Source organism: Oncorhynchus keta, chromosome 2, assembly GCF_023373465.1.
Source record: "Oncorhynchus keta strain PuntledgeMale-10-30-2019 chromosome 2, Oket_V2, whole genome shotgun sequence".
NCBI lineage: Eukaryota > Metazoa > Chordata > Actinopteri > Salmoniformes > Salmonidae > Oncorhynchus > Oncorhynchus keta.
This window is the reverse complement of record NC_068422.1, coordinates 1,572,577-1,595,000: the sequence shown is the minus strand read 5'-3', so window position 1 is coordinate 1,595,000 and position 22,424 is coordinate 1,572,577. Positions and strand designations below refer to the sequence as shown.

At 43.4% G+C, this 22,424-nt stretch overlaps 1 protein-coding gene across 19 annotated transcripts in view; it reads right to left on the bottom strand.

The window, feature by feature from the left end:
- The window catches only part of LOC118360900 (neurexin-1a-like), an 819,333-nt gene that overhangs the window by 120,349 nt on the left and 676,560 nt on the right, over window positions 1-22,424 (bottom strand). For 13 of the 19 annotated variants that reach the window (XM_052470649.1, XM_052470658.1, XM_052470667.1 and 10 more), the window contains 2 exons: window positions 10,808-10,897; window positions 8,972-9,294 (listed from right to left, as the gene is read on the bottom strand). In XM_052470649.1, the coding sequence (XP_052326609.1) occupies window positions 8,972-9,294; window positions 10,808-10,897 (413 nt within the window). The remainder of the gene's footprint in view (window positions 1-8,971; window positions 9,295-10,807; window positions 10,898-22,424) is intronic. The other 6 variants (XM_052470697.1, XM_052470702.1, XM_052470703.1 and 3 more) reach the window with 1 other exon arrangement.

The following is a 22,424-nucleotide window of genomic DNA, read 5'->3' as shown; positions in this document are numbered from 1 at the left end:
TATATTCATACAATGGCTTTAGTTGATATACAGTGCCTTGCAAAATAATTCAAATCCCTTGGCGTTTTTCCTATTTTGTTGCATTACAACCTGTAATTTAAATATATTTTTATTTGGGTTTCATGTAATGGACATACACCAAAAAGTCAAAATGTCTTAATTGAAATGAAAAAAATTACTTATAAAAAAAACTACAAAATAAAAAATGAAAAAGTGGTGCGTGCATATGTATTCAACCCCTTTGCTTTGAAGCCCCTAAATAAGATCTGGTGCAACCAATTACCTTCAGAAGTCACATATTTGGTTAAATAAAGTCCATCTGTGTTCAATCTAAGTGTCACATGATCTGTCACATGATCTCAGTATATATACACCTGTCCTGAAACACCCTAGAGTCTGCAACACCGCTAAGCAAGGGGCACCACCAAGCAAACGGCACCATGAAGACCAAGCTGCTTTCCAAACAGGTCGGGGACAAAGTTGTGGAGAATTACAGATCAGGGTTGGGTTATAAAAAATATCAGAGGGCATTAAAGAGGCAACAAAGAGACCAAAGATAACCCTGAAGGAGCTGCAATCTCCACAACGGAGTTTGTAGTTTCTGTCCATAGGATCACTTTAAGCCGTACACTCCACAGAGCTGGGCTTTACATTTACATTTACATTTAAGTCATTTAGCAGACGCTCTTATCCAGAGCGACTTACAAATTGGTGCATTCACCAGAAGAATGGAAAGAAAAATGCCATTGCTTTTAAAGACAAAAGAGAGCAAACATGTTTGGTGTTCGCCAAAAGCCATGTGGGAGACTCCCCAAACATATGGAAGAAGGTACTATGGTCAGATGAGACTAAAATGGAGTTTTATGGCAATCAAGGAGAACACTATGTCTGGCGCAAACCCAACACCTTTCATCACCCCGAGAACACCATCCCAGCAGCATCATGCTGTGGGGATATTTTTCATAGGCAGGGACTAGGAATCTGGTCAGAATTGAAGGAATGATGGATGGCGCTAAATACAGGGAAATTCTTGAGGGAAACCTGTTTCAGTCTTCCGGAGATTTGAGACTGGGACAGAGGTTCACCTTGCAGCAGGACAATGACCCTAAGCATACTGCTAAAGCAACACTTGAGTGGTTTAAGGGGAAATATTATACTATTTATTGGAATGGCCTAGTCAAAGCCCAGACCTCAATCCAATTGAGAATCTGTGGTATGACTTAAAGATTGCTGTACACCAGCAGAACCCATCCAACTTGAAGGAACTGGTGCAGTTTTGCCTTGAAGAATTGGCAAAACCCCCAGTGGCTAGACGTGCTAAGCTTTTAGAGACATACCCCAAGAGACTTGCAGCTATAATTGCTGCAAAGGTGGCTCTACAAAGTATTGATTTCTGGGGGGGGGGGAGGGGTGAATAGTTACGCAGGCTCAGATTTTCTGCTTGTTTGTTTCACAATAAAAACAATTTGCATCTCAAAGTGGCAGGCATGCTGTGTAAATCAAATGATACAAACCTCCCAAAAATCAATTTTAATTCCAGGTTGTAAGACAACAAAATAGGAAAAATGCAAAGGAGGGGGTGAATACTTTTGCAAGACTCTATATGGTAAATAGATAACACATAATAGTATGTTGTATAGCTAGCTGTATGCTGCTACCAGTAACTGACAATGAGTGGGGAGGGTTTGTCTCTCTCCAGGCTTAGTGCCCTGAGATGACAGGCAGTGTGACTCCTGGTGAGAGAAGCAGCATAGGAGGGCAGTCACATAGAACAAAACAGCAGTCAGACACAGAGGCCTTAGAGACATCTTCACCTTGCATCATCTCTTCTCCACTCTTCTCTGAAAACCGCCCCTTTAACCAGTCCACCTTCTCCACTCTGAATGCATCAGGGTAATACACACACACTCGGACCCCCGGGTGGCACAGCGGTATAAGGCACTGCATCTCAGTTGAAGAGGCGTCACTACAGTCCCTGGTTTGAATCGAGGCTGTTTCACATCTGGCCATGATTGGGTGTCCGACACAATTGGTCCAGCGATGTCTGGGTTTGGCCAGGGCAGGCTGTCATTGTAAATAAGAATTTGTTCTTAACTTACTTGCCTATTTAAATAAATAAAATACAAATAAAAACAAAACACTCACAAGGATACAACACACACACACCTGCACACACTTCTCAACTTGCTCTTAGAGGCCCTTCTGCAGTGCTACATTGACATTTCTCATTTTCTAAGCACATTTCCCTTCCTTGAATGCACATTTATTTGAAACATGTATGATTCATAGTCAGTCTGGAGGAGGTTTGTTAGGCAGCTCTGCTTATACATCATGTATATAATCAATACTTATACAATAATACACAGTTACCAATTAGCTGCATTTTATATGCAGGACCCTTGGGAATTGGCTGCATTTTGTTTATAACAAAGATAAAGCTGTGTTAGTAGCTGGGGGTTGCTGCAACGATGCTAAGGTATTGAGCAGATTACTGCAATGTTTTTAACTAGTGTTTGTAATTGTGTTTTCACAATTTCTACAAATTTAAATTGAAAATGTCTGTGACATAGGGAGAGGTTTTAGGAGGTGCTAGTTGGTAATGGCTGTGACAAAGGGAGAGGTTGTAGGAGGTGCTAGTTGGTAATGGCTGTGACAAAGGGAGAGGTTGTAGGAGGTGCTAGTTGGTAATGGCTGTGACAAAGGGAGAGGTTGTAGGAGGTGCTAGTTGGTAATGGCTGTGACAAAGGGAGAGGTTGTAGGAGGTGCTAGTTTGTAATGGCTGTGACAAAGGGAGAGGTTTTAGGAGGTGCTAGTTGGTAATGGCTGTGACAAAGGGAGAGGTTGTAGGAGGTGCTAGTTGGTAATGGCTGTGATAAAGGGAGAGGTTGTAGGAGGTGGTAGTTTGTAATGGCTGTGACAAAGGGAGAGGTTGTAGGAGATGGTAGTTGGTAATGGCTGTGACAAAGGGAGAGGTTGTAGGAGGTGCTAGTTGGTAATGGCTGTGACAAAGGGAGAGGTTGTAGGAGGTAGTTTGTAATGGCTGTGACAAAGGTGTGACAAAGGGAGAGGTTGTAGGAGGTTGGTAATGGCTGTGACAAAGGGAGAGGTTGTAGGTTGTAATGGCTGTGACAAAGGTGTAGGAGGTAGTTGGTAATGGCTGTGACAAAGGGAGAGGTTGTAGGAGGTGGTAGTTGGTAATGGCTGTGACAAAGGGAGAGGTTGTAGGAGGTGGTAGTTGGTAATGGCTGTGACAAAGGGAGAGGTTGTAGGAGGTGGTAGTTGGTAATGGCTGTGACAAAGGGAGAGGTTGTAGGAGGTGGTAGTTGGTAATGGCTGTGACAAAGGGAGAGGTTGTAGGAGGTGGTAGTTGGTAATGGCTGTGACAAAGGGAGAGGTTGTAGGAGGTGGTAGTTGGTAATGGCTGTGACAAAGGGAGAGGTTGTAGGAGGTGCTAGTTGGTAATGGCTGTGACAAAGGGAGAGGTTGTAGGAGGTGGTAGTTGGTAATGGCTGTGACAAAGGGAGAGGTTGTAGGAGGTGGTAGTTTGTAATGGCTGTGACAAAGGGAGAGGTTGTAGGAGATGGTAGGGGTGGGGAAAGATTAAATATTTTGTTTGACCTTTACTGATGTGTAATAGCACAGGGAGACAAAACAGATTAGGCTAAAAGAAAATTGGATTGATAATGTTTAGGACTATATAGAAAGGCAGGGGTTAGTGACTGAGGGCTATGGATACAAGGTCAACCACTTGGAGTAGTACAAAGAGCATGTCATCGTTGACGCCATCAGTGGTTTTTGAACATTCTAATGAATTGATTGTTAGCTGAACATTCTAATGAATTGATTGTTAGCTGAACATTCTAATGAATTGATTGTTAGCTGAACATTCTAATGAATTGATTGTTAGCTGAACATTCTTTGATTCACATTGATTGGCTAATTCCAATGCTCTCAAAGCAGTTGGAGTGAAGAGGTAATGTACATTCAGTCACAGTACTTACCTAATCAGCTGAGAGAGGAGTGGTCTGATACAGTATTCTATGTTCATCTTTATGTGGTGTCTACAGTGTGCAGTATCTGTTCATATTTACAGTCTATTCAGAATCAAATCTAATTTTATTAGTCACATGCGCCAAATACAACAGGTGTAGAACTTACAGTGAGATGCTTACTTACGAGCCCCTAAACAACAATGCAATTTAAAAAAATATGGATGAGAATAAGAGATAAAATGCATTTACACCTGTGAGCAAATATGGACATGGATGGCGTTCATGTGTAACCCTGTATTATTCTGTTATAATGAAACCATTTGAAACAGAAAAGTAGGACAGGCGCATCAGCAGCAGTTTCTTTCCTGACTGCCCGAATCCGCTGGCTTTTGTCAAGATTTATAAAGATAACGCCTCATACACAGATTAGAGATTAAAGACAATTACAGACCACTCTCTGATCTTCCACTGTGGATTGCATGCTGTTGCTATGGTTCACAGGCCTGGACTAATTTTAAGAGGGGAAGAAAATATTTACACTTGATCAATATTTATGAAATGGAAAGGAAAGGAATAATAACATTGGGATTTACTTGCTTGGATTATTATCTCTTGCTCGCTCTCTCTTTGTGTCTCTTGCTCGCTCTCTCTTTGTGTCTCTTGCTCGCTCTCTCTTTGTGTCTCTTGCTCGCTCTCTCTCTCTTTGTGTGTCTCTCTCTCTTTGTGTCTCTCTCTCTCTCTCTTTCTCTCTCTTGCTCTCTCTCTCTCTCTTTGTCTCTCTCTCTCTTTATCTCTCTCTTTGTCTATCTCTCTCTCTCTCTTTGTGTCTCTCTCTCTTTGTGTCTCTCTCTCTCTCTCTCTCTCTCTTACTGACAGGAAGCCTGGAAGAATGATGTGCCTCTTGCTCGCACTCTCTCTCTCTCCTATGTGTCTCTCTCGCTCTTTGTGTGTCTCTCTCTCTGTGTGTCTCTTGCTCACTCTCTCTCTCTCTTTGTGTCTCTCTCTCTCTCTTACTGGCAGGAAGGCTGTAAGCGAGGATGATGTCTGGGTTGATTTCTCCATCCCTTTGTGGACTGAAAGAAACAGTCTGGGACACTGACGGACTGGGTAGGGATGGGGAGAGTCTTTGTCTATTTCGGGCATCCCAATGCCTATATGCATTTCCTAGAAACTAGGCCATCGTTTGATATTGTGGGGGGGGGTGAGTCCCGGTAGCCTTGAACGCTAACCCACACATGCAATAGAATGGGAAATATATCCCTGAAAATCACATTTACATCTGGACAACATTGCTGTCTTCTCCTCTGTGGCACGAAGCACTGGGGAGCCAATTAGTCAAGCTCGGGTTCCACTCAATACCCAAAATTGAGAGAGGAGTCAAGGCTCTACATAATATCCGATCAGAGGGAGCCAGGAAAATGACTTGCCTGTATATAGATTATATTGTGTAGACTACTTGGCCCTGTTTAAAATGTTCTTCATTCCTAGATCTGTTTTGATTGCAGAGTATTGCACTTGCTTGTTTATCAAAGGGGATGTCTTGTTCAATTGTTAATATCCATGCCAACACACTGTTTTGAATATGTTTGCAGTAAAATATATAATATGAAGGTAGCCCCAACAGCTGTGTATCAATCCACTGTGAACGCGGGAAGTCAATACTACATTACCATTCCTCTTTTGACATTAAGGATGTCATTTTGGATAATACTTTAAGTGTCAGAAGACAGCGTGTTATTCTGAATACTTTTAGAAACACCCAAATGTTTCCCTAGAAAAACAACCTCCTTCTAATCTCCAGCTTTTGAAGCAACATCAACTATCAACACATTTTCTCCCTGCTATCACACAACATCACCACCAAAACAATACGACACACATATTCTGGGCAATTGAAGAGTGAATAAACAAATCCTGAAAGGTTGTGATGGGAATTAAATGACAGCCTATTATCTTGTTATTATGTCTGTGAATGTCAGCCAGACAGTATGCGAGGCAGAGCCCTTCCTCTGACTTGATTCTTTGGTCTGTGGCTGATCTGGCATTAGACCTCCTTCAAGCCCAGTGCACATATACCCAAGGGGTGAACTCTAAGCCTATTCCCTGGTCCATCAATTTGGCATGAAAGCGATTCAATGTTCACTGCTCCACCAAAATCACTTTATTTTGTCCCAAGACAAGCAATCACTTCATAGCCTCAAAACAACTACTTCAACCACAACTGGCTTGGTTTTCATTGGCCTCTCTTCATTTTTATTTCTCTTTTATTTGTTCTTTTGTGCATGGAGGCAGAAAACGCTGTGCCCTATGAGCATGGAGGCAGAAAACGCTGTGCCCTATGAGCATGGAGGCAGAAAACGCTGTGCCCTATGAGCATGGAGGCAGAAAACGCTGTGCCCTATGAGCATGGAGGCAGAAAACGCTGTGCCCTATGAGCATGGAGGCAGAAAACGCTGTGCCCTATGAGCATGGAGGCAGAAAACGCTGTGCCCTATGAGCATGGAGGCAGAAAACGCTGTGCCCTATGAGCATGGAGGCAGAAAACGCTGCGCCCTATGAGCATGGAGGCAGAAAACGCTGTGCCCTATGAGCATGGAGGCAGAAAACGCTGTGCCCTATGAGCATGGAGGCAGAAAACGCTGTGCCCTATGAGCATGGAGGCAGGAACTGCCCCCTGGCCTATGCCCTATGAGCATGGAGGCAGAAAATGCTGTGCCCTATGAGCATGGAGGCAGAAAACGCTGTGCCCTATGAGCATGGAGGCAGAAAACGCCCCCTGGGCTATGCCCTATGAGCATGGAGGCAGGAACTGCCCCCTGGGCTATGCCCTATGAGCATGGAGGCAGGAACTGCCCCCTGTGCAGGCCAGTCAAGTTCTTCCAGACCGATGTCGACAAACCATTTCTGCATGGACCTCGCTTTGTGCACGGGGGCATTGTCATGCTGAAACAGGAAAGGACCTTCCCCAAACTTTTGCCACACACTTTTGCACAGAATCATCCAGAATGTTGTTGTATACTGCAGTGTTAATATTTCCCTTTAATGGAACGAAGGGGCCAAGCACATACATCACCCATGTCCCACCCTGACCTAACCAAAACAATAAAGAAAACAAAGAATACTCAGGTCAGGGCGTGACAAGTTAGCACTATGTATCGGGGCAGATAGCGTTTTCCTGTCATTCGCCAAACCCAGATTCGTCCGTCGGACTGCCAGATGGTGAAGCGTGATTCATCACTCCAGAGAACGCGTTTCCACTACTCCAGAGTCCAGTGGCGGTGAGCTTTACACCACTCTAGCCAACTCTTGGCATTGCACATGGTGATCATGTGCCTTGACACATCGACAGCATAATTGCATTTTGGTGCACCAGAAGTGGGGCGGCACGGTAGCCTAGTGGTTAGAGTAACCAGAAGGATGCAAGTTCAAACCCTCGAGCTGACAAGTTACAAAGCTGTTGTTCTGACCCTGCCCACTGTTCCTAGGCCGTCATTGAAAATAAGATTTTGTTCTTAACTGACTTGCCTAGTAAAATGAAATTATATATATAATATATAATAAAAAAAAATGACTTTTCAAATGGCTTGAAGTCATAATGAGATATTTTTATCACTGAAAAAAGGAAAACATACAACCACAAAAAGAGTAAAAAAAAAGAGTCCAAACTGGACAGTTTAATCTCAATCTCTTCATTCAAAGACTCAATCATGGACACTTTTACTGACAGTTGTGGTTGCTTTGTGTGATGTATTGTTGTCTCTACCTTCTTGCCCTTTGTGTTGTCTGTGCCCAATAATCTTTATACCCCGTTTAGTGCTACTACCATGTTGTGCTGCTGCCATGTTGTGTTGCTACCATGTTGTTGTCATGTTGTGTTGATACCATGCTTTGTTGTCATGTGTTGCTGCCATGCTATGTTGTTGTCTTAGGTCTATCTTTATGTAGTGTTGTGTTGTCTCTCTTGTTGTGATGTGTGTTTTGTCCAGCCTCCGTCCCCGAAAGATTCATTTAGCCTTTTGGTAGGCCATCATTGGAAATAATAAATTGTTCTTAACTGGCTTGCCTAGTTTAATTAAGGTTAAATAAATAAATTGTGCTTTTCTTGGTCTTTGTCATGTTAACAAACATAGGAGTTGGCTATACTTCACAGACAGATCTCAGACCAGGCTCACAGACCAGGATATACAACACAAACAGATCTCAGACCAGGCTCAAAGACCAAGATATACAGCACAGACATACAGTATCCCAGAACAGGCTCACAGACAGATCTCAGACCAGGCTCACAGACAGATCCCAGACCAGGCTCACAGACAGATCCCAGACCAGGCTCACAGACAGATCCCAGACCAGGCTCACAGACAGATCCCAGACCAGGCTCACAGACAGATCCCAGACCAGGCTCACAGACAGATCCCAGATCAGGCTCACAGACAGATCTCAGACCAGGCTCACAGACAGATCTCAGACCAGGCTCACAGACAGATCCCAGATCAGGCTCACAGATAGATCCCAGATCAGGCTCACAGACAGATCTCAGACCAGGCTCACAGACAGATCCCAGATCAGGCTCACAGACAGATCCCAGATCAGGCTCACAGACAGATCTCAGACCAGGCTCACAGACAGATCTCAGACCAGGCTCACAGACAGATCTCAGACCAGGCTCACAGACAGATCTCAGACCAGGCTCACAGACAGAGCTCAGACCAGGATAAGACACATAACAAGAACAGATAATGTCAGGTCTTAATTATTGGCACCCTTTAGAAAGATGAAACAGTTTAGCTGTACAGAGAATAAGAAGACCAGAAGGTTTGGGCTCTGCCCTATGCAGTCCTCTGCTCCAGCCCAGCCTCTCCAACCCAATGTGTTTTGTGTGTATAAGCACTGTATATTGGTTAGACAAAGCAGAAGACAAATGTCTCGTAAATAATAATGCAAAAGTATATCTTATCTTAAGTTCTGAGTTCTCCTACCTGATGAGGTTCCCGTGGCGTCGTCTGCTTCACTTTCCTACTGGATGCCGTCGTCGTGGTGATCTCCATAATGGAGGTGGACGTCTCCGACCGGTTGCCCGTGTTGGCACTGGACTGTGGCGTGATGGAAGAGGGTGACTCTCCCACCAGTCTCACGCTCCCCTGGATGCGGATGTTAGGATCTCCTTCAGTGGCCATGTTGAACACCTTCAGCCCGTTATAGTAGAGGCCTGAGAGCTGGCCCTGAAACGAGCGACTCCTGTCCCTGTCCCAGCCACCTATCTGTATGGTGGTCTGGCTGTTGAAGATAGTGAGCTGCCGACCTGTGGGAAAACAATATTACATATATACAAGAATGTATGTTGGATGGAACGTGGACGGACTCTGCCACCACTAACTCCCTACTTGTATGTTGAGTCAAAACAGAAATAAAAAAATAAAGCGTGATGAAAAATAAATTGCGCATAGGAACAGAGATTATTTGCCCAGTCGGCTAATGAGTTGCGATAAATTACCCATTGCTAGAGGCAAGCCTCTCATAGTAATTTATTGCGGTTAGAATGATGGGATGGAACCACACAGACTCAAAGGGAGAAATAATAAAGCAAAAAGTTGTGGTAAATCAATGTACTGCAGCTTTGCTAAAAGGACAATCAAGTCAATTTAACTGAGGGTAGGTGTGTAAATCTAGTATTACTTGACAGCATTGAGCTAAACTGCAATTTATTTATTCCTTGAAATAATAGGAAAATATTAGAAGTGTGAGTTTTTATATGTGATGAACTTTAAAAAGGGACAGTTTGTCTGTGGAGAAAATCGAGTTGACAGATGTGTCATTTTACAGGCTCCAATTATCCTCTTTGAATAGCTTGACACTTGAATGTCTTTGAAAACACTCACCACTTTAAAAAACTGTATGATTATATAGAAGTTTTAAGTTTCATTATGATAATAAACACATCATTCATAGTTATAGTATGTATAGAAGTTGAGTTTCATTACTATATTTAACATACATTTCTAAAGTTAAAACTATATTTAAAATACGTTTCAAAAGTTAAAGTTAAGTTAAAATGATTCATTGACTTTTATCATCATCCCAAGACCGCCTTTTAGCAAGAAGTGAATGCAACTTAAAATTTACACTGAGTTAGGAAATATGAGGGACATAACAAAAGTGTCATTGCTGACAGTAAAATAAAAGGGAACATGAAAACTGAAACAGAACACATCAAAATGACAAATAATCATGATGGGAGATACAACTTGGTTTCTAGAAACATACAAAAAGACACTCAAACATTTGAGTTGTATGATACATTGCCTTGATATTCATTCCCTATACATATTTACAATATCTGTTAAAGGGACTCACTTTCTTTATGCCAATTAATATTACACTCTATTTACCATTGAACATGTCTAGAAGTTGAATCAGTATGATCCATTATAAACAACCACATACATGTATATATGTGTATAAAATACAACACTACAAATATCAACTGAATGTATAATTTAACTGGACCTTTTTTAGTTGATCATTTAGGTATCAAATGACAACAATGTTATAATAATTTATATACATTTTAACAGTGTTGATATTACTTCAGGAAATAGTTAGATTTATGTTTACAGTCCCTTTAACCTGAAGCTGACATCTCTAAAAAGAAAGTGTGCAATGTTACTAACTAGCTACATTTAACTGTTTTTAAATGATTTCGTTTTATTGAAGTTTTACTGAACATTAATTTTTTTAAGGTTTATTGGTTACAAAAAGTATTACTGGGTTATGATCAAATTATTTTAATTTGAAGTTTTAATCAATGTTTTTACCTTTGTCGAGTAGCCATTCGTCAACTACTCGACCAAGTCGATATGGGATTCGCTGTCTAGCAATCGCCAGGCGTTCGTTATCATTGTTGCCTTTAAAGTTTAAAGAGACATTTCAGTGGTTAAAGTCTGTAAAGTCAAAGGTTAAATGGCAATACTTAATTCTTGAGCTATAACAACTGCCACAAAGTTTTTAATACGTTTTAGACGTTTAAAATAAACAAAAAGTTACCTAAAACATTTCATCGACTCAACTTCACTTACTCAAATCATTTAATTTTTATTTTAGCCAACCAATTATTCCTATATTAATTGAGAATTAGCTCGCTGAAGTTACAACTAGGTTAATAGAGTTATGTTAATGTATAAACCAAAACCAAATCACAAATTGAAACATTTTCATAACATAAGTCTTGCCAAAATGATTTCAAAAACACATTTCTTTTCTTGCTTTCTTTTTGGCAGACTTTTTAGCTAGTTATACATTCCCAGAATTTATTGTTTGTGAAAAACATTCAACCTTTTGCACACAGTTTATGGTTTAGAGTACATAACAAAGTATATACATATATAGCACATCCCATCCCCATTTAAACAAGTTGACTAATAACCAGGTGACAAGCTAACAACAAATCATCAATCAACATAGGCATTTCAAAAATCAAAGAAACAACATATTTAGGTGTCAAAATAGGTGCGCACATACTTTAACACTATTCCAATTGCAGTGAAGGCTTTGACACTAAGAGTCAGGGTAATGATGCTGACGGCTTTGACAATGGATACACTAACGAGTCAGGGTAATGATGCTGACGGCTTTGACAATGGATACACTAACGAGTCAGGGTAATGGCGCTGAAGGCTTTGACAATGGCTACACTAAGAGTCAGGGTAATGACGATGAAGGCTTTGACCATGGCTACACTAAGAGTCAGGGTAGTGACACTGAAGGCTTTGACAATAGAAATACTAAGAGTCAGGGTAGTGACACTGAATGCTTTGACAATAGAAATACTAAGAGTCAGGGTAGTGACACTGAATGCTTTGACAATAGAAACACTAAGAGTCAGGGTAGTGACACTGAAGGCTTTGACAATAGAAATAGTAAGAGTCAGGGTAGTGACACTGAATGCTTTGACAATAGAAATACTAAGAGTCAGGGTAGTGACACTGAATGCTTTGACAATAGAAACACTAAGAGTCAGGGTAGTGACACTGAATGCTTTGACAATAGAAATAGTAAGAGTCAGGGTAGTGACACTGAAGGCTTTGACAATAGAAACACTAAGAGTCAGGGTAGTGACACTGAATGCTTTGACAATAGAAACACTAAGAGTCAGGGTAGTGACACTGAATGCTTTGACAATAGAAATACTAAGAGTCAGGGTAGTGACACTGAAGGCTTTGACAATAGAAACACTAAGAGTCAGGGTAGTGACACTGAAGGCTTTGACAATAGAAACACTAAGAGTCAGGGTAGTGACACTGAAGGCTTTGACAATAGAAATACTAAGAGTCAGGGTAGTGACTCTGAAGGCTTTGACAATAGAAACACTAAGAGTCAGGGTAGTGACACTGAAGGCTTTGACAAGAGAAACACTAAGAGTCAGGTTAGTGACTCTGAAGGCTTTGACAATAGAAACACTAAGAGTCAGGGTAGTGACGCTGAAGGCTTTGACAATGGCTACACCAAGGAGTCAGGGTAATGACAATGAAAAGGATATCATCACTCTCATCCTCTCATTCCCGGTAGACATACATGCTAATGAGATTGATAACAACAATAATCTCCTTAATTGCTTTGAGTTTAACCAGTTTTTCTTTAGATGTCAAAAGCAGTGTGGCTTGTGGGTGGATAAATATAACCTTAAAAACAGAAACTGTGAGAAACAGATAGAGAGATTAAACTGAACCAAACAATAATTGAGAGGAATAGAAGGAGCTTTTGATAGAGGCAAGAGCGGTGAACTCTTGGTGTTGATGAGACCAAACTCTGCATCACCTTTTGGATGTATACCAAATAGCAGTGGTGGAAAAAGTAGCCAATTGTCATACTTGAAAAAAAGTAAAGATACCTTAAAAGAAAAGGACTGAAGTAAAAGTAAGTCACCCAGTAGAATACTACTTGAGTAAAAGTCTAATGGTATTTGGTTTTAAATGTACTTCAATTATCAAAAACTAAAATAATAAATAATCTAAAATGTATTATATTAGGCAAACCAGACAACACGATTTTCTTGTTTTTTAAAATGCATGGATAGCCAGGGGCACAGTTCAACACAGCCACAATTCACAAATGAAGCATTTGTGTTTAGTGAGTCTGCCAGATCAGAGGCAGTAGGGATGACCAGGGATGTTCTCTTGATAACTGCGTGAATTAGACAATTTTCCTGTCCTGCTAAGCATTCCAAATGTAAGGAGTACTTTTGGTGTCAGGGAAAATGTAAAGAGTAAAAAGTACTTTCTTTTCTTTAGGAATGTAGTGGGTCAAAAGTAAAAGTTGTCAAAAACATGAATAGTAAAGTGTAGTCACCCCCCCCAAAAAAAAAAAAAAACCTCTAAAGGATCAGTCCCTTTTTTAACATTTTTTTATCAAAATTACATACCGAAATCTAACTGCCTGTAGCTCAGGACCTGAAGCAAGGATATGCATAGTATTGATACCACTTGAAAGGAAACACATTGAAGTTTGTGGAAATGTGAAATTAATGTGGGAGAATATAACACATTAGATCTGGCAAAAGATAATGCAAAGAAAAATAACATGTGCTTTTTTGCATTTTTTTGTCCCATCGTCTTTGAAATGAAAGAGAAAGGGCAAAATGTATTATTTCAGCCAAGGCACAATTTAGATGATGGCCACTAGATGGAATCAGTGTGTGTGAAACGTTTTAGACTGATCCAATGAACCATTGTATTTCTGATCAAAATGTTGTATCAAGACTGCCCAAATGTGTCTACACTGGCTTGCGAAAGTATCCACCCTCTTATTTGGTTTCCTTACAACCTCAAATGAAAATAGATTTTGGGGGGGATTGTATCATTTGATTTACACAACACACCTACCACTTTGAAGATGCAAAATATGTTTTATTGTGAAACAAACAAGAAATAAGACAAAAAAAATGAAAACTTGAGTGTGTATAACTATTCACCCCCCCACCCAAAGTCAATCGTTTGCAAAGCCAAATTTTTGCAACAATTACAGCTGCAAGTCTCCTGGGGTATGTCTCTGTAAGCTTGGTATATTTAGCCACTGGGATTTTTCCCATTCTTCAAGGCAAAACTGCTCTAGCTCCTTCAAGTTGGATGGGTTCCGCTGGTGTACTGCAATCTTTAAGTCATAGCACAGATTGTCAATTGGATTGAGGTCTGGGCTTTGACCAAGACATTTACATTTAAATGTTCCTGTATTTAGCGCCATCCATCATTCCTTCAATTCTAACCTGTTTCCCAGTCCCTGCCGATGAAAAACATGCCCAGAGCATGATGCAGCCACCACCACGTTTCACTGTGGGGATGGTATTCTCGGGGTGATGAGAGGTGTTGGGTTTGCGCTAGACAGAGCATTTTCCTTGAGGGCCAAAAATCAACATTTTTGTCTGATCTGATCTGAGTATCTTCTTCCATCTGTTTGTGGAGTCTCCCACATGGCTTTTGGCAAACACCAAATGTGTTCGCTTATTTTTTTCATCAAGCAATGGATTTTCTCTGGCCACTCTTCCGTAAAGCACAGCTCTGTGGAGTTTGCGGCTTAAATTGGACAGAGAGTCCAATCTTCGCTGTGGAGCTTTGCAGCTCCTTCAGGGTTATCTTGAGTCTCTTTGTTGCCTCTGATTAATGGCCTCCTTGCCTGGTCCATGAGTTTTGGTGGGTGGTCCTCTCTTGGCAGGTTTGTTGTGGTACCATATTCTTTCCATTTAAAAAAAATGGATTTAATGGTGCTCCGTGGGATGTCGGCGCACCATTTCAGATATATTTTTATAACCCAACCCTTATATGTACTTCTCCACAACTTTGTCCCTGACCTGTTTTGAAAGCTCATTGGTCTTCATGGTGCCGTTTGCTTGGTGGTGCCCCTTGCTTAGTGGTGTTGCAGACTCTGGGGCCTTTCGGAATAGGTGTATATATACTGACATCATGTGACACTTAAATAAAGTCCATCTGTGTGCAATTTAACTGATTATTTGACTTCTGAATGTAATTGGTTGCACCAGACCTTATTTAGGGGCTTCAAAGCAAAGGGGGTGAATAGATTTAAAAACTGACAAGTGGTGCATTTATTTTTCTTAATTTCACAACACCAATTTGGACTATTTTGTGAATGTCCATTATATAAATATAGAAATTCATTTAAATTACAGGTTGTAATGGAACAAAATAGGAACAATTCCAAAGGGGGATGAAGGCACTGAAATTGTTTTATTAATTACTTGTCAAGTTCATAACTGTGCACTCTCCTCTAACAATAGCATGGTATTGTTTCACTGTAAAAGCTATTGTAAATTGGACAGTGCAGTTGGATTAACAAGAATTTAAGCTTTCTGCCAATATCAGATATGTCTATGTCCTGGGAGGTTTTCTTGTTGTTTACAACCTCACGCTAATCGCATTAGCCTACATTAGCTCAATCGTCCCACCGATCCAGTAGAGGAAACACGTTTTTTCTTAAGTACTTTACATCACTGCCAAATAGCCCCCTATTCCCTATATTGTGCACTACACTTGACAATGTCAACAGTAGTGCACTATGTGCGGAATAGAGTTCTATTTGGGACACATCTTTCTCAAGACCAGTCACATCTACAGAAAGAGAAAAGAGGACTTTCACTATAGTGATCGTTGCCACTGAGTGCATTCTCCCCTTGTTCTCACCCGCGGCCATTGTCTTTTTCTGAGATTGAATTCTGACTCGCTCCATTCTTCCGGCAGATTGACAATGTTTTGTCACATCAGAACATTAATTCTGTGTGGGCAGGTAAGGGTTCAGGGGACTAACAGTAATTTGGTGTAGAGTGTGGAGCAAGAACGAACAGCATCAATTATTGGAGAAGGGATGGGGATGGGAAGAGAGAGAGAGAGGGAGAGAGAGAGGAAGAGAGAGAGAGAGAGAGGGAGAGAGCGATAGAGAGAGAAAGTGTAGTCCATGGAAGAGAGAGAGAAAGAAAGAGAGAGAGAGGGAGGGAGAAAGAGTAGTCCATAGGAGAGAGAGAGACAAAGAGAGACAGATAGAGAAAGAAAAAGTGAGTTAGACGGCGAGAGAGAGAGAGAGAGAGAGAGAGAGAGAGAGAGAGGCATGGAGTGGGATGGATAGTAGCAGGGTTGCAGGGGTTGAAGGAGGTCAGACTCAGAGCTCATGACTCAAAGCAGATCTTACAGGTACTGAGTCTGACTCAACAGAATGAGATGGGGACATGGAGGGGCCTTGCAAAGGATTCTTCTTATCATGTCAGTTGGAGTTAAGGGATAAGGTTAGACAGGGGCAGGGTTTGGCATGTGAACCCTGCTCTCCCCTCCCTGGCCTGTATCTCCCCTGTCTACACATCACATGGAGGCTGGTGGTGAAAGGTAAGATAGTGAACTGTCATATAGGAGATACAGACAACAAGTATCTACCCCTGTATCTAATGTCTACACAGCAACTGGTGAGGGCGCCACTGGAGAGTCGAGGAGGCTCTGGTAAGATGGGTGAGTAGGCTTATGACAGTGTGTTTGGCAGAATAAGCTACTGACAGTCTGTACTTGTGACAGGGAGGTGATTGAGAGGCCAGTAGATTGGAAGGATGGGAGTTCGACTCATGGTGAGTCATACCCAAGCACCCTGGCCAGGGGTGTACTTGTACAGAAACAGAACATATGCTCCTGCTCCTATGATTCGTTCCGGCTCACACAAGCCAATACTACTTACAGTATATTGTACCACAGAATGAAGTAAAATATTGTGTTTATATTCTAAGTGGATTACTACAGTAGTATTGATATTGGGTCTTAGCCAGTTCAGAGGGAGAGTGTGGTTGTTGGTGGACCTTCGTCCCTCCTATATGACAGTGGCAGGTTGTTGGTTGGACCACAGTGACAGGCTGGTAGTTGGTTGGACCAAAGTGACAGGCTGGTAGTTGGTTGGACCACAGTGACAGGCTGGTAGTTGGTTGGACCAAAGTGACAGGCTGGTAGTTGGTTGGACCACAGTGACAGGCTGGTAGTTGGTTGGACCACAGTGACAGGCTGGTAGTTGGTTGGACCACAGTGACAGGCTGGTAGTTGGTTGGACCAAAGTGACAGGCTGGTAGTTGGTTGGACCACAGTGACAGGCTTGTAGTTGGTTGGACTACAGTGACAGGCTGGTAGTTGGTTGGACCACAGTGACAGGCTGGTAGTTGGTTGGACCACAGTGACAGGCTGGTAGTTGGTTGGACCATAGTGACAGGCTGGTAGTTGGTTGGACCAAAGTGACAGGCTGGTAGTTGGTTGGACCACAGTGACAGGCTGGTAGTTGGTTGGACCAAAGTGACAGGCTGGTAGTTGGTTGGACCACAGTGACAGGCTGGTAGTTGGTTGGACCAAAGTGACAGGCTGGTAGTTGGTTGGACCACAGTGACAAGCTGGTAGTTGGTTGGACCACAGTGACAGGCTGTTGGTTGGTTGGACCACAGTGATAGGCTGGTAGTTGGTTGGACCACATTGACAGGCTGGTAGTTGGTTGGACCACAGTGACAGGCTGGTAGTTGGTTGGACCAAAGTGACAGGCTGGTAGTTGGTTGGACCACAGTGACAGGCTTGTAGTTGGTTGGACTACAGTGACAGGCTGGTAGTTGGTTGGACCACAGTGACAGGCTGGTAGTTGGTTGGACCACAGTGACAGGCTGGTAGTTGGTTGGACCACAGTGACAGGCTGGTAGTTGGTTGGACCACAGTGACAAGCTGGTAGTTGGTTGGACCACAGTGACAGGCTGTTGGTTGGTTGGACCACAGTGACAGGCTGTTGGTTGGTTGGACCACAGTGACAAGCTGGTAGTTGGTTGGACCACAGTGACAGGCTGTTGGTTGGTTGGACCATAGTGACAGGCTGGTAGTTGGTTGGACCACAGTGACAGGCTGGTAGTTGGTTGGACCACAGTGACAGGCTGTTGGTTGGTTGGACTACAGTGACAGGCTGGTAGTTGGTTGGACCACAGTGACAGGCTGTTGGTTGGTTGGACTACAGTGACAAGCTGGTAGTTGGTTGGACCACAGTGACAGGCTGGTAGTTGGTTGGACCACAGTGACAGGTTGTTGGATGGTTGGACCACAATGACAAGCTGGTAGTTGGTTGGACCACAGTGACAGGCTGTTGGTTGGTTGGACTACAGTGACAAGCTGGTAGTTGGTTGGACCACAGTGACAGGCTGTTGGTTGGTTGGACTACAGTGACAAGTTGGTAGTTGGTTGGACCACAGTGACAGGCTGTTGGCTGTTTGGACCATAGTGACAGGATGCTGGTTAGTTGGACCACAGTTACATGATGCTGGTTGGTTGGACCACAGTGACATGATGCTGGTTGGTTGGACCAAAGTGTAATGATGCTGGTTGGTTGAACCACAATGACAGGTTATTGGTTGGTTGGACTACAGTGGCAGGATGCTGGTTGGTTGGACCACAGTGACAGGCTGTTATTTGTTTGGACCACAGTGACAGGCTGTTATTTGTTTGGACCACAGTGACATGATGCTGGTTGGTTGGACCACAGTGACAGGATGCTGGTTGGTTGGACCACAGTGACAGGATGCTGGCTGGTTGGACCACAGTGACAGGATGATGGTTAGTTGGACCACAGTTACATGATGCTGGTTGGTTGGACCACAGTGACATGATGCTGGTTGGTTGGACCACAGTGACAGGATGCTGGCTGGTTGGACCACAGTGACAGGATGATGGTTAGTTGGACCACAGTTACATGATGCTGGTTGGTTGGACCACAGTGACAGGCTGTTATTTGTTTGGACCACAGTGACATGATGCTGGTTGGTTGGACCACAGTGACAGGATGCTGGCTGGTTGGACCACAGTGACAGGATGATGGTTAGTTGGACCACAGTTACATGATGCTGGTTGGTTGGACCACAGTGACATGATGCTGGTTGGTTGGACCAAAGTGTAATGATGCTGGTTGGTTGAACCACAATGACAGGTTATTGGTTGGTTGGACCACAGTGGCAGGATGCTGGTTGGTTGGACCACAGTGACAGGCTGTTGCTTGGTTGGACCACAGTGACATAATACTGGTTGGTTGGACCACAGTGACATGATGTTGGTTGGTTGGACCATAGTGACAGGATGCTGGTTGGTTGGACCACAGTGACATTATGCTGGTTGGTTGGACCACAGTGACATTATGCTGGTTGGTTGGACCATAGTGACAGGATGCTGGTTGGTTGGACCACAGTGACATTATGCTGGTTGGTTGGACCACAGTGACAGGATACTGGTTGGTTGGACCACAGTGACAGGAAGCTGGTTGGTTGGACCACAGTGACAGGCTGTTGGATGGACCACCTTTTCCACCCATGTACTGTCAGGTGCCTGTTTTCTGAGAAGAAAGCAGCGAATCAGAGAACACGAGAGGAGCAGATGACAGGAGTGGAACAGACGAGAGGAGCGATCAGTAGAGCGGTCAGGCAGAGTGCTGCATTGAGCTGAGAGGAGAGGAGAGGAGTGGAATGGAGGAGAGGAGTGGAACTGACGAGAAGAGTGGAACGGAGGAGAGGAGTGAAACAGAGGAGTGGAGTGGAACTGAGGAGAGGAGTGAAATGGAGGAGAGGAACGGAGGAGAGGAGCAGAAAGGAGGAAAGGAGTGGAACAGAGGAGTGGAGCGGAACGGAGGAGGGGAGTGGAACAAAGGAGTGGAGCGGAAAGGAGGAGAGGAACGGAGGACTGGAGAGGAACGAGGACTGGAGCGGAATGGAGGAGAGGAGCGGAATGGAGAAGTGGAGAGGAACGGAGGAGAGGAGCAGAAAGGAGGAAAGAAGTGGAACAGAGGAGTGGAGCGGAACCGAGGAGGGGAGTGGAACAAAGGAGTGGAGCGGAAAGGAGGAGAGGAACGGAGGACTGGAGAGGAACGAGGACTGGAGCGGAATGGAGGAGAGGAACAGAGAAGTGGAGCGGAACGGAGGAGAGGAGCGGAACGGAGTAGAGGAGCGGAACGGAGAAGTGGAGCGGAACAGAGAAGTGGAGCGGAACGGAGTAGAGGAGCGGAACGGAGAAGTGGAGCGGAACGGAGTAGAGGAGCGGAACGGAGTAGAGGAGCGGAACGGAGAAGTGGAGCGGAACGGAGTAGAGGAGCGGAACGGAGGAGAGGAGCGGAACGGAGTAGAGGAGCGGAACGGAGTAGAGGAGCGGAACGGAGTAGAGGAGCGGAACGGAGAAGTGGAGCGGAACGGAGTAGAGGAGCGGAACGGAGGAGAGGAGATTCTTCTAAAGCCATGGGGCTGAGGAAGGAGGAAGACAGAGAGGTCAGGAAAGTGAGGGAGGGTGAAGAAAGATGGAGGGATGGAGCGCGGGATGGAAGATGTGTGTCGTGTAGGACGAGGCAGAGCATGTTGCGGGAGAGAGCTACTCTTGTTATGTCATTTATTACATTCTTACTCCTGTATTTATTTCGTAAGAAGCTGCAATTTCATTTGTATGTTTATGCCTCCCAGTTATCTTCTGACAAAAGAGTAATCTCTCTCCAAATGATAGGGTTCAGAAAATTGTACAGTCTCTTTTTCACCAAGACATTTAAACACAATAGAAGACCTGTGAGAGAGCGAGAGGGATTTGGGAGGGAGAGGGAGAGATAGAGGTTTGGGAGAGAGAGATGCTTGGGAAGGAGAGGGAGGCTTGGGAGAGAGAGATTTCACTTTTGTTTATTATCCATTTCACTTGCTTTCCCATGCTTAGAAAGCCCGTTGAATTGAGAGCGAGAGAGAGAGAGAGAGAGAGACGAAGAAAAGGGCAACCAGTGAAGAACGAACACCATTGTAAATACAACCCATATTTATGTTTATTTTTTTTTTTTGTACTTTAACTATGTACACATAATATGACATGTCTTTATTATTTTGGAACTTCAGTGAGTGTAATATTAATTGTTAATTAGCATTGTCTATTTACTTTTGTTTATTATCCATTTCACTACTTCACTTGCTTTGGCGATGTTAACATATATTTCTCATGCCAATAAAGCCCTTAAATTTAATTTAAATTGACATTGAGAAAAAGAGAGAGAGAGACAGAGAGAGAGAGAGAGAGAGAGGGAGAGGGAGGCTTTGGAGGGTGAAGAGATAAACAAGGATGTGGCATACACGCAAGCCATGCACACACAAACACACACACGAACTCACACACACACAATACTTTTCATTTGTGTCCAATGAGCACCTTACATGTCAAAGTGACGTAGAGGCAGAAGGTAGAACCAGAAAGGATACTAGTACACATATAGTACACATACTGTAGATATATACTGCAGGAGACCAGACACTATCGTTCTTCTTTGCATTGTTATTATGGACCATTGGGTCTTCTCCGTCCATTTTCTCTTTCTATATTAAAGCTCAGGTCACGGAATCTATCCCATTTCAGGGATCATTTTTTTGTTGTTCATTAACAAAACAATGTTGTCCTCTGGTTTCTATCACAACACCCATACCCATTCATTCTGTTCTAAACAGTGTACAGGTTGATCTGAGCCTGGTGTGGCTACCCTGCTGCTGGATGGAGATAGGGTCTGGAAAAGCGGGACAAGGACCAGCCTCTACCTTATCTCCCCCCACCAGACAGCAGTGATTTAGACTGAGCTGCCCACATTGTCCCCCCAGTCCCGGACAACCTGGCTTGTCCGTGCTATTTGTTTTCTGTGTTAATAAAGTGCTCAGATAAGACTTGGCCTTTATCTCACCACAAGCTCTTAGAACAACGCTCTCTATCTCTCCTCTCCACATTAAATGAACAAGATATGCAAATGGTTTCTTCCACTGTTCATTTAGAGGCCTGGGAAATAATTAAGCGGGAGCTCACAGAGACAGCATAACCACAATACTGTGTGAGTGTGTGTGTCTTTTTTGTGTAGGTGCATGTGTGTGTGTGTGTGTGTGTGTGTGGGGGGGGGGTTAGAGCAGAAACAGTGCTGACCCTGAGAGGAGAAGGGATGGAGAGGGGGAATTGGAGTGAAATGGGATATATGAGAAAGAGTGAGAGAGAGTGAGAGTGAGAGAGAGAGAAAGAGAGAGAGAGAGATGAAGACTGAGCAGTAATGAGAGAGAGAGAGAGAGAGAGAGAGAGAGAGAGAGAGAGATGAAGACAGAGCAGTAAGGAGAGAGAGAAATAGAGAGAGAGGGTAAGAGCGGCCAGAGATTAAGAGATAGAGGGATGGATGGAGAGAGAGACCAGTTAAAGAGAGAGGGATGGATTGAGAGAGAGAAAAAGAGAGGGAAAGAGACCAGCATCTTTGTTTGTGCATCGTGCTCTGATAAGAGTAGAATAATAAGGCCATTGCGCCTGTGTGGTAGACATGCTTACAGCACTAGCTGTTCCCTCCAATAGAGTAGTGTACTACCCTGCTCCAGTACCCTCTGGGCTTGACAGCACCATTGTAATGGTA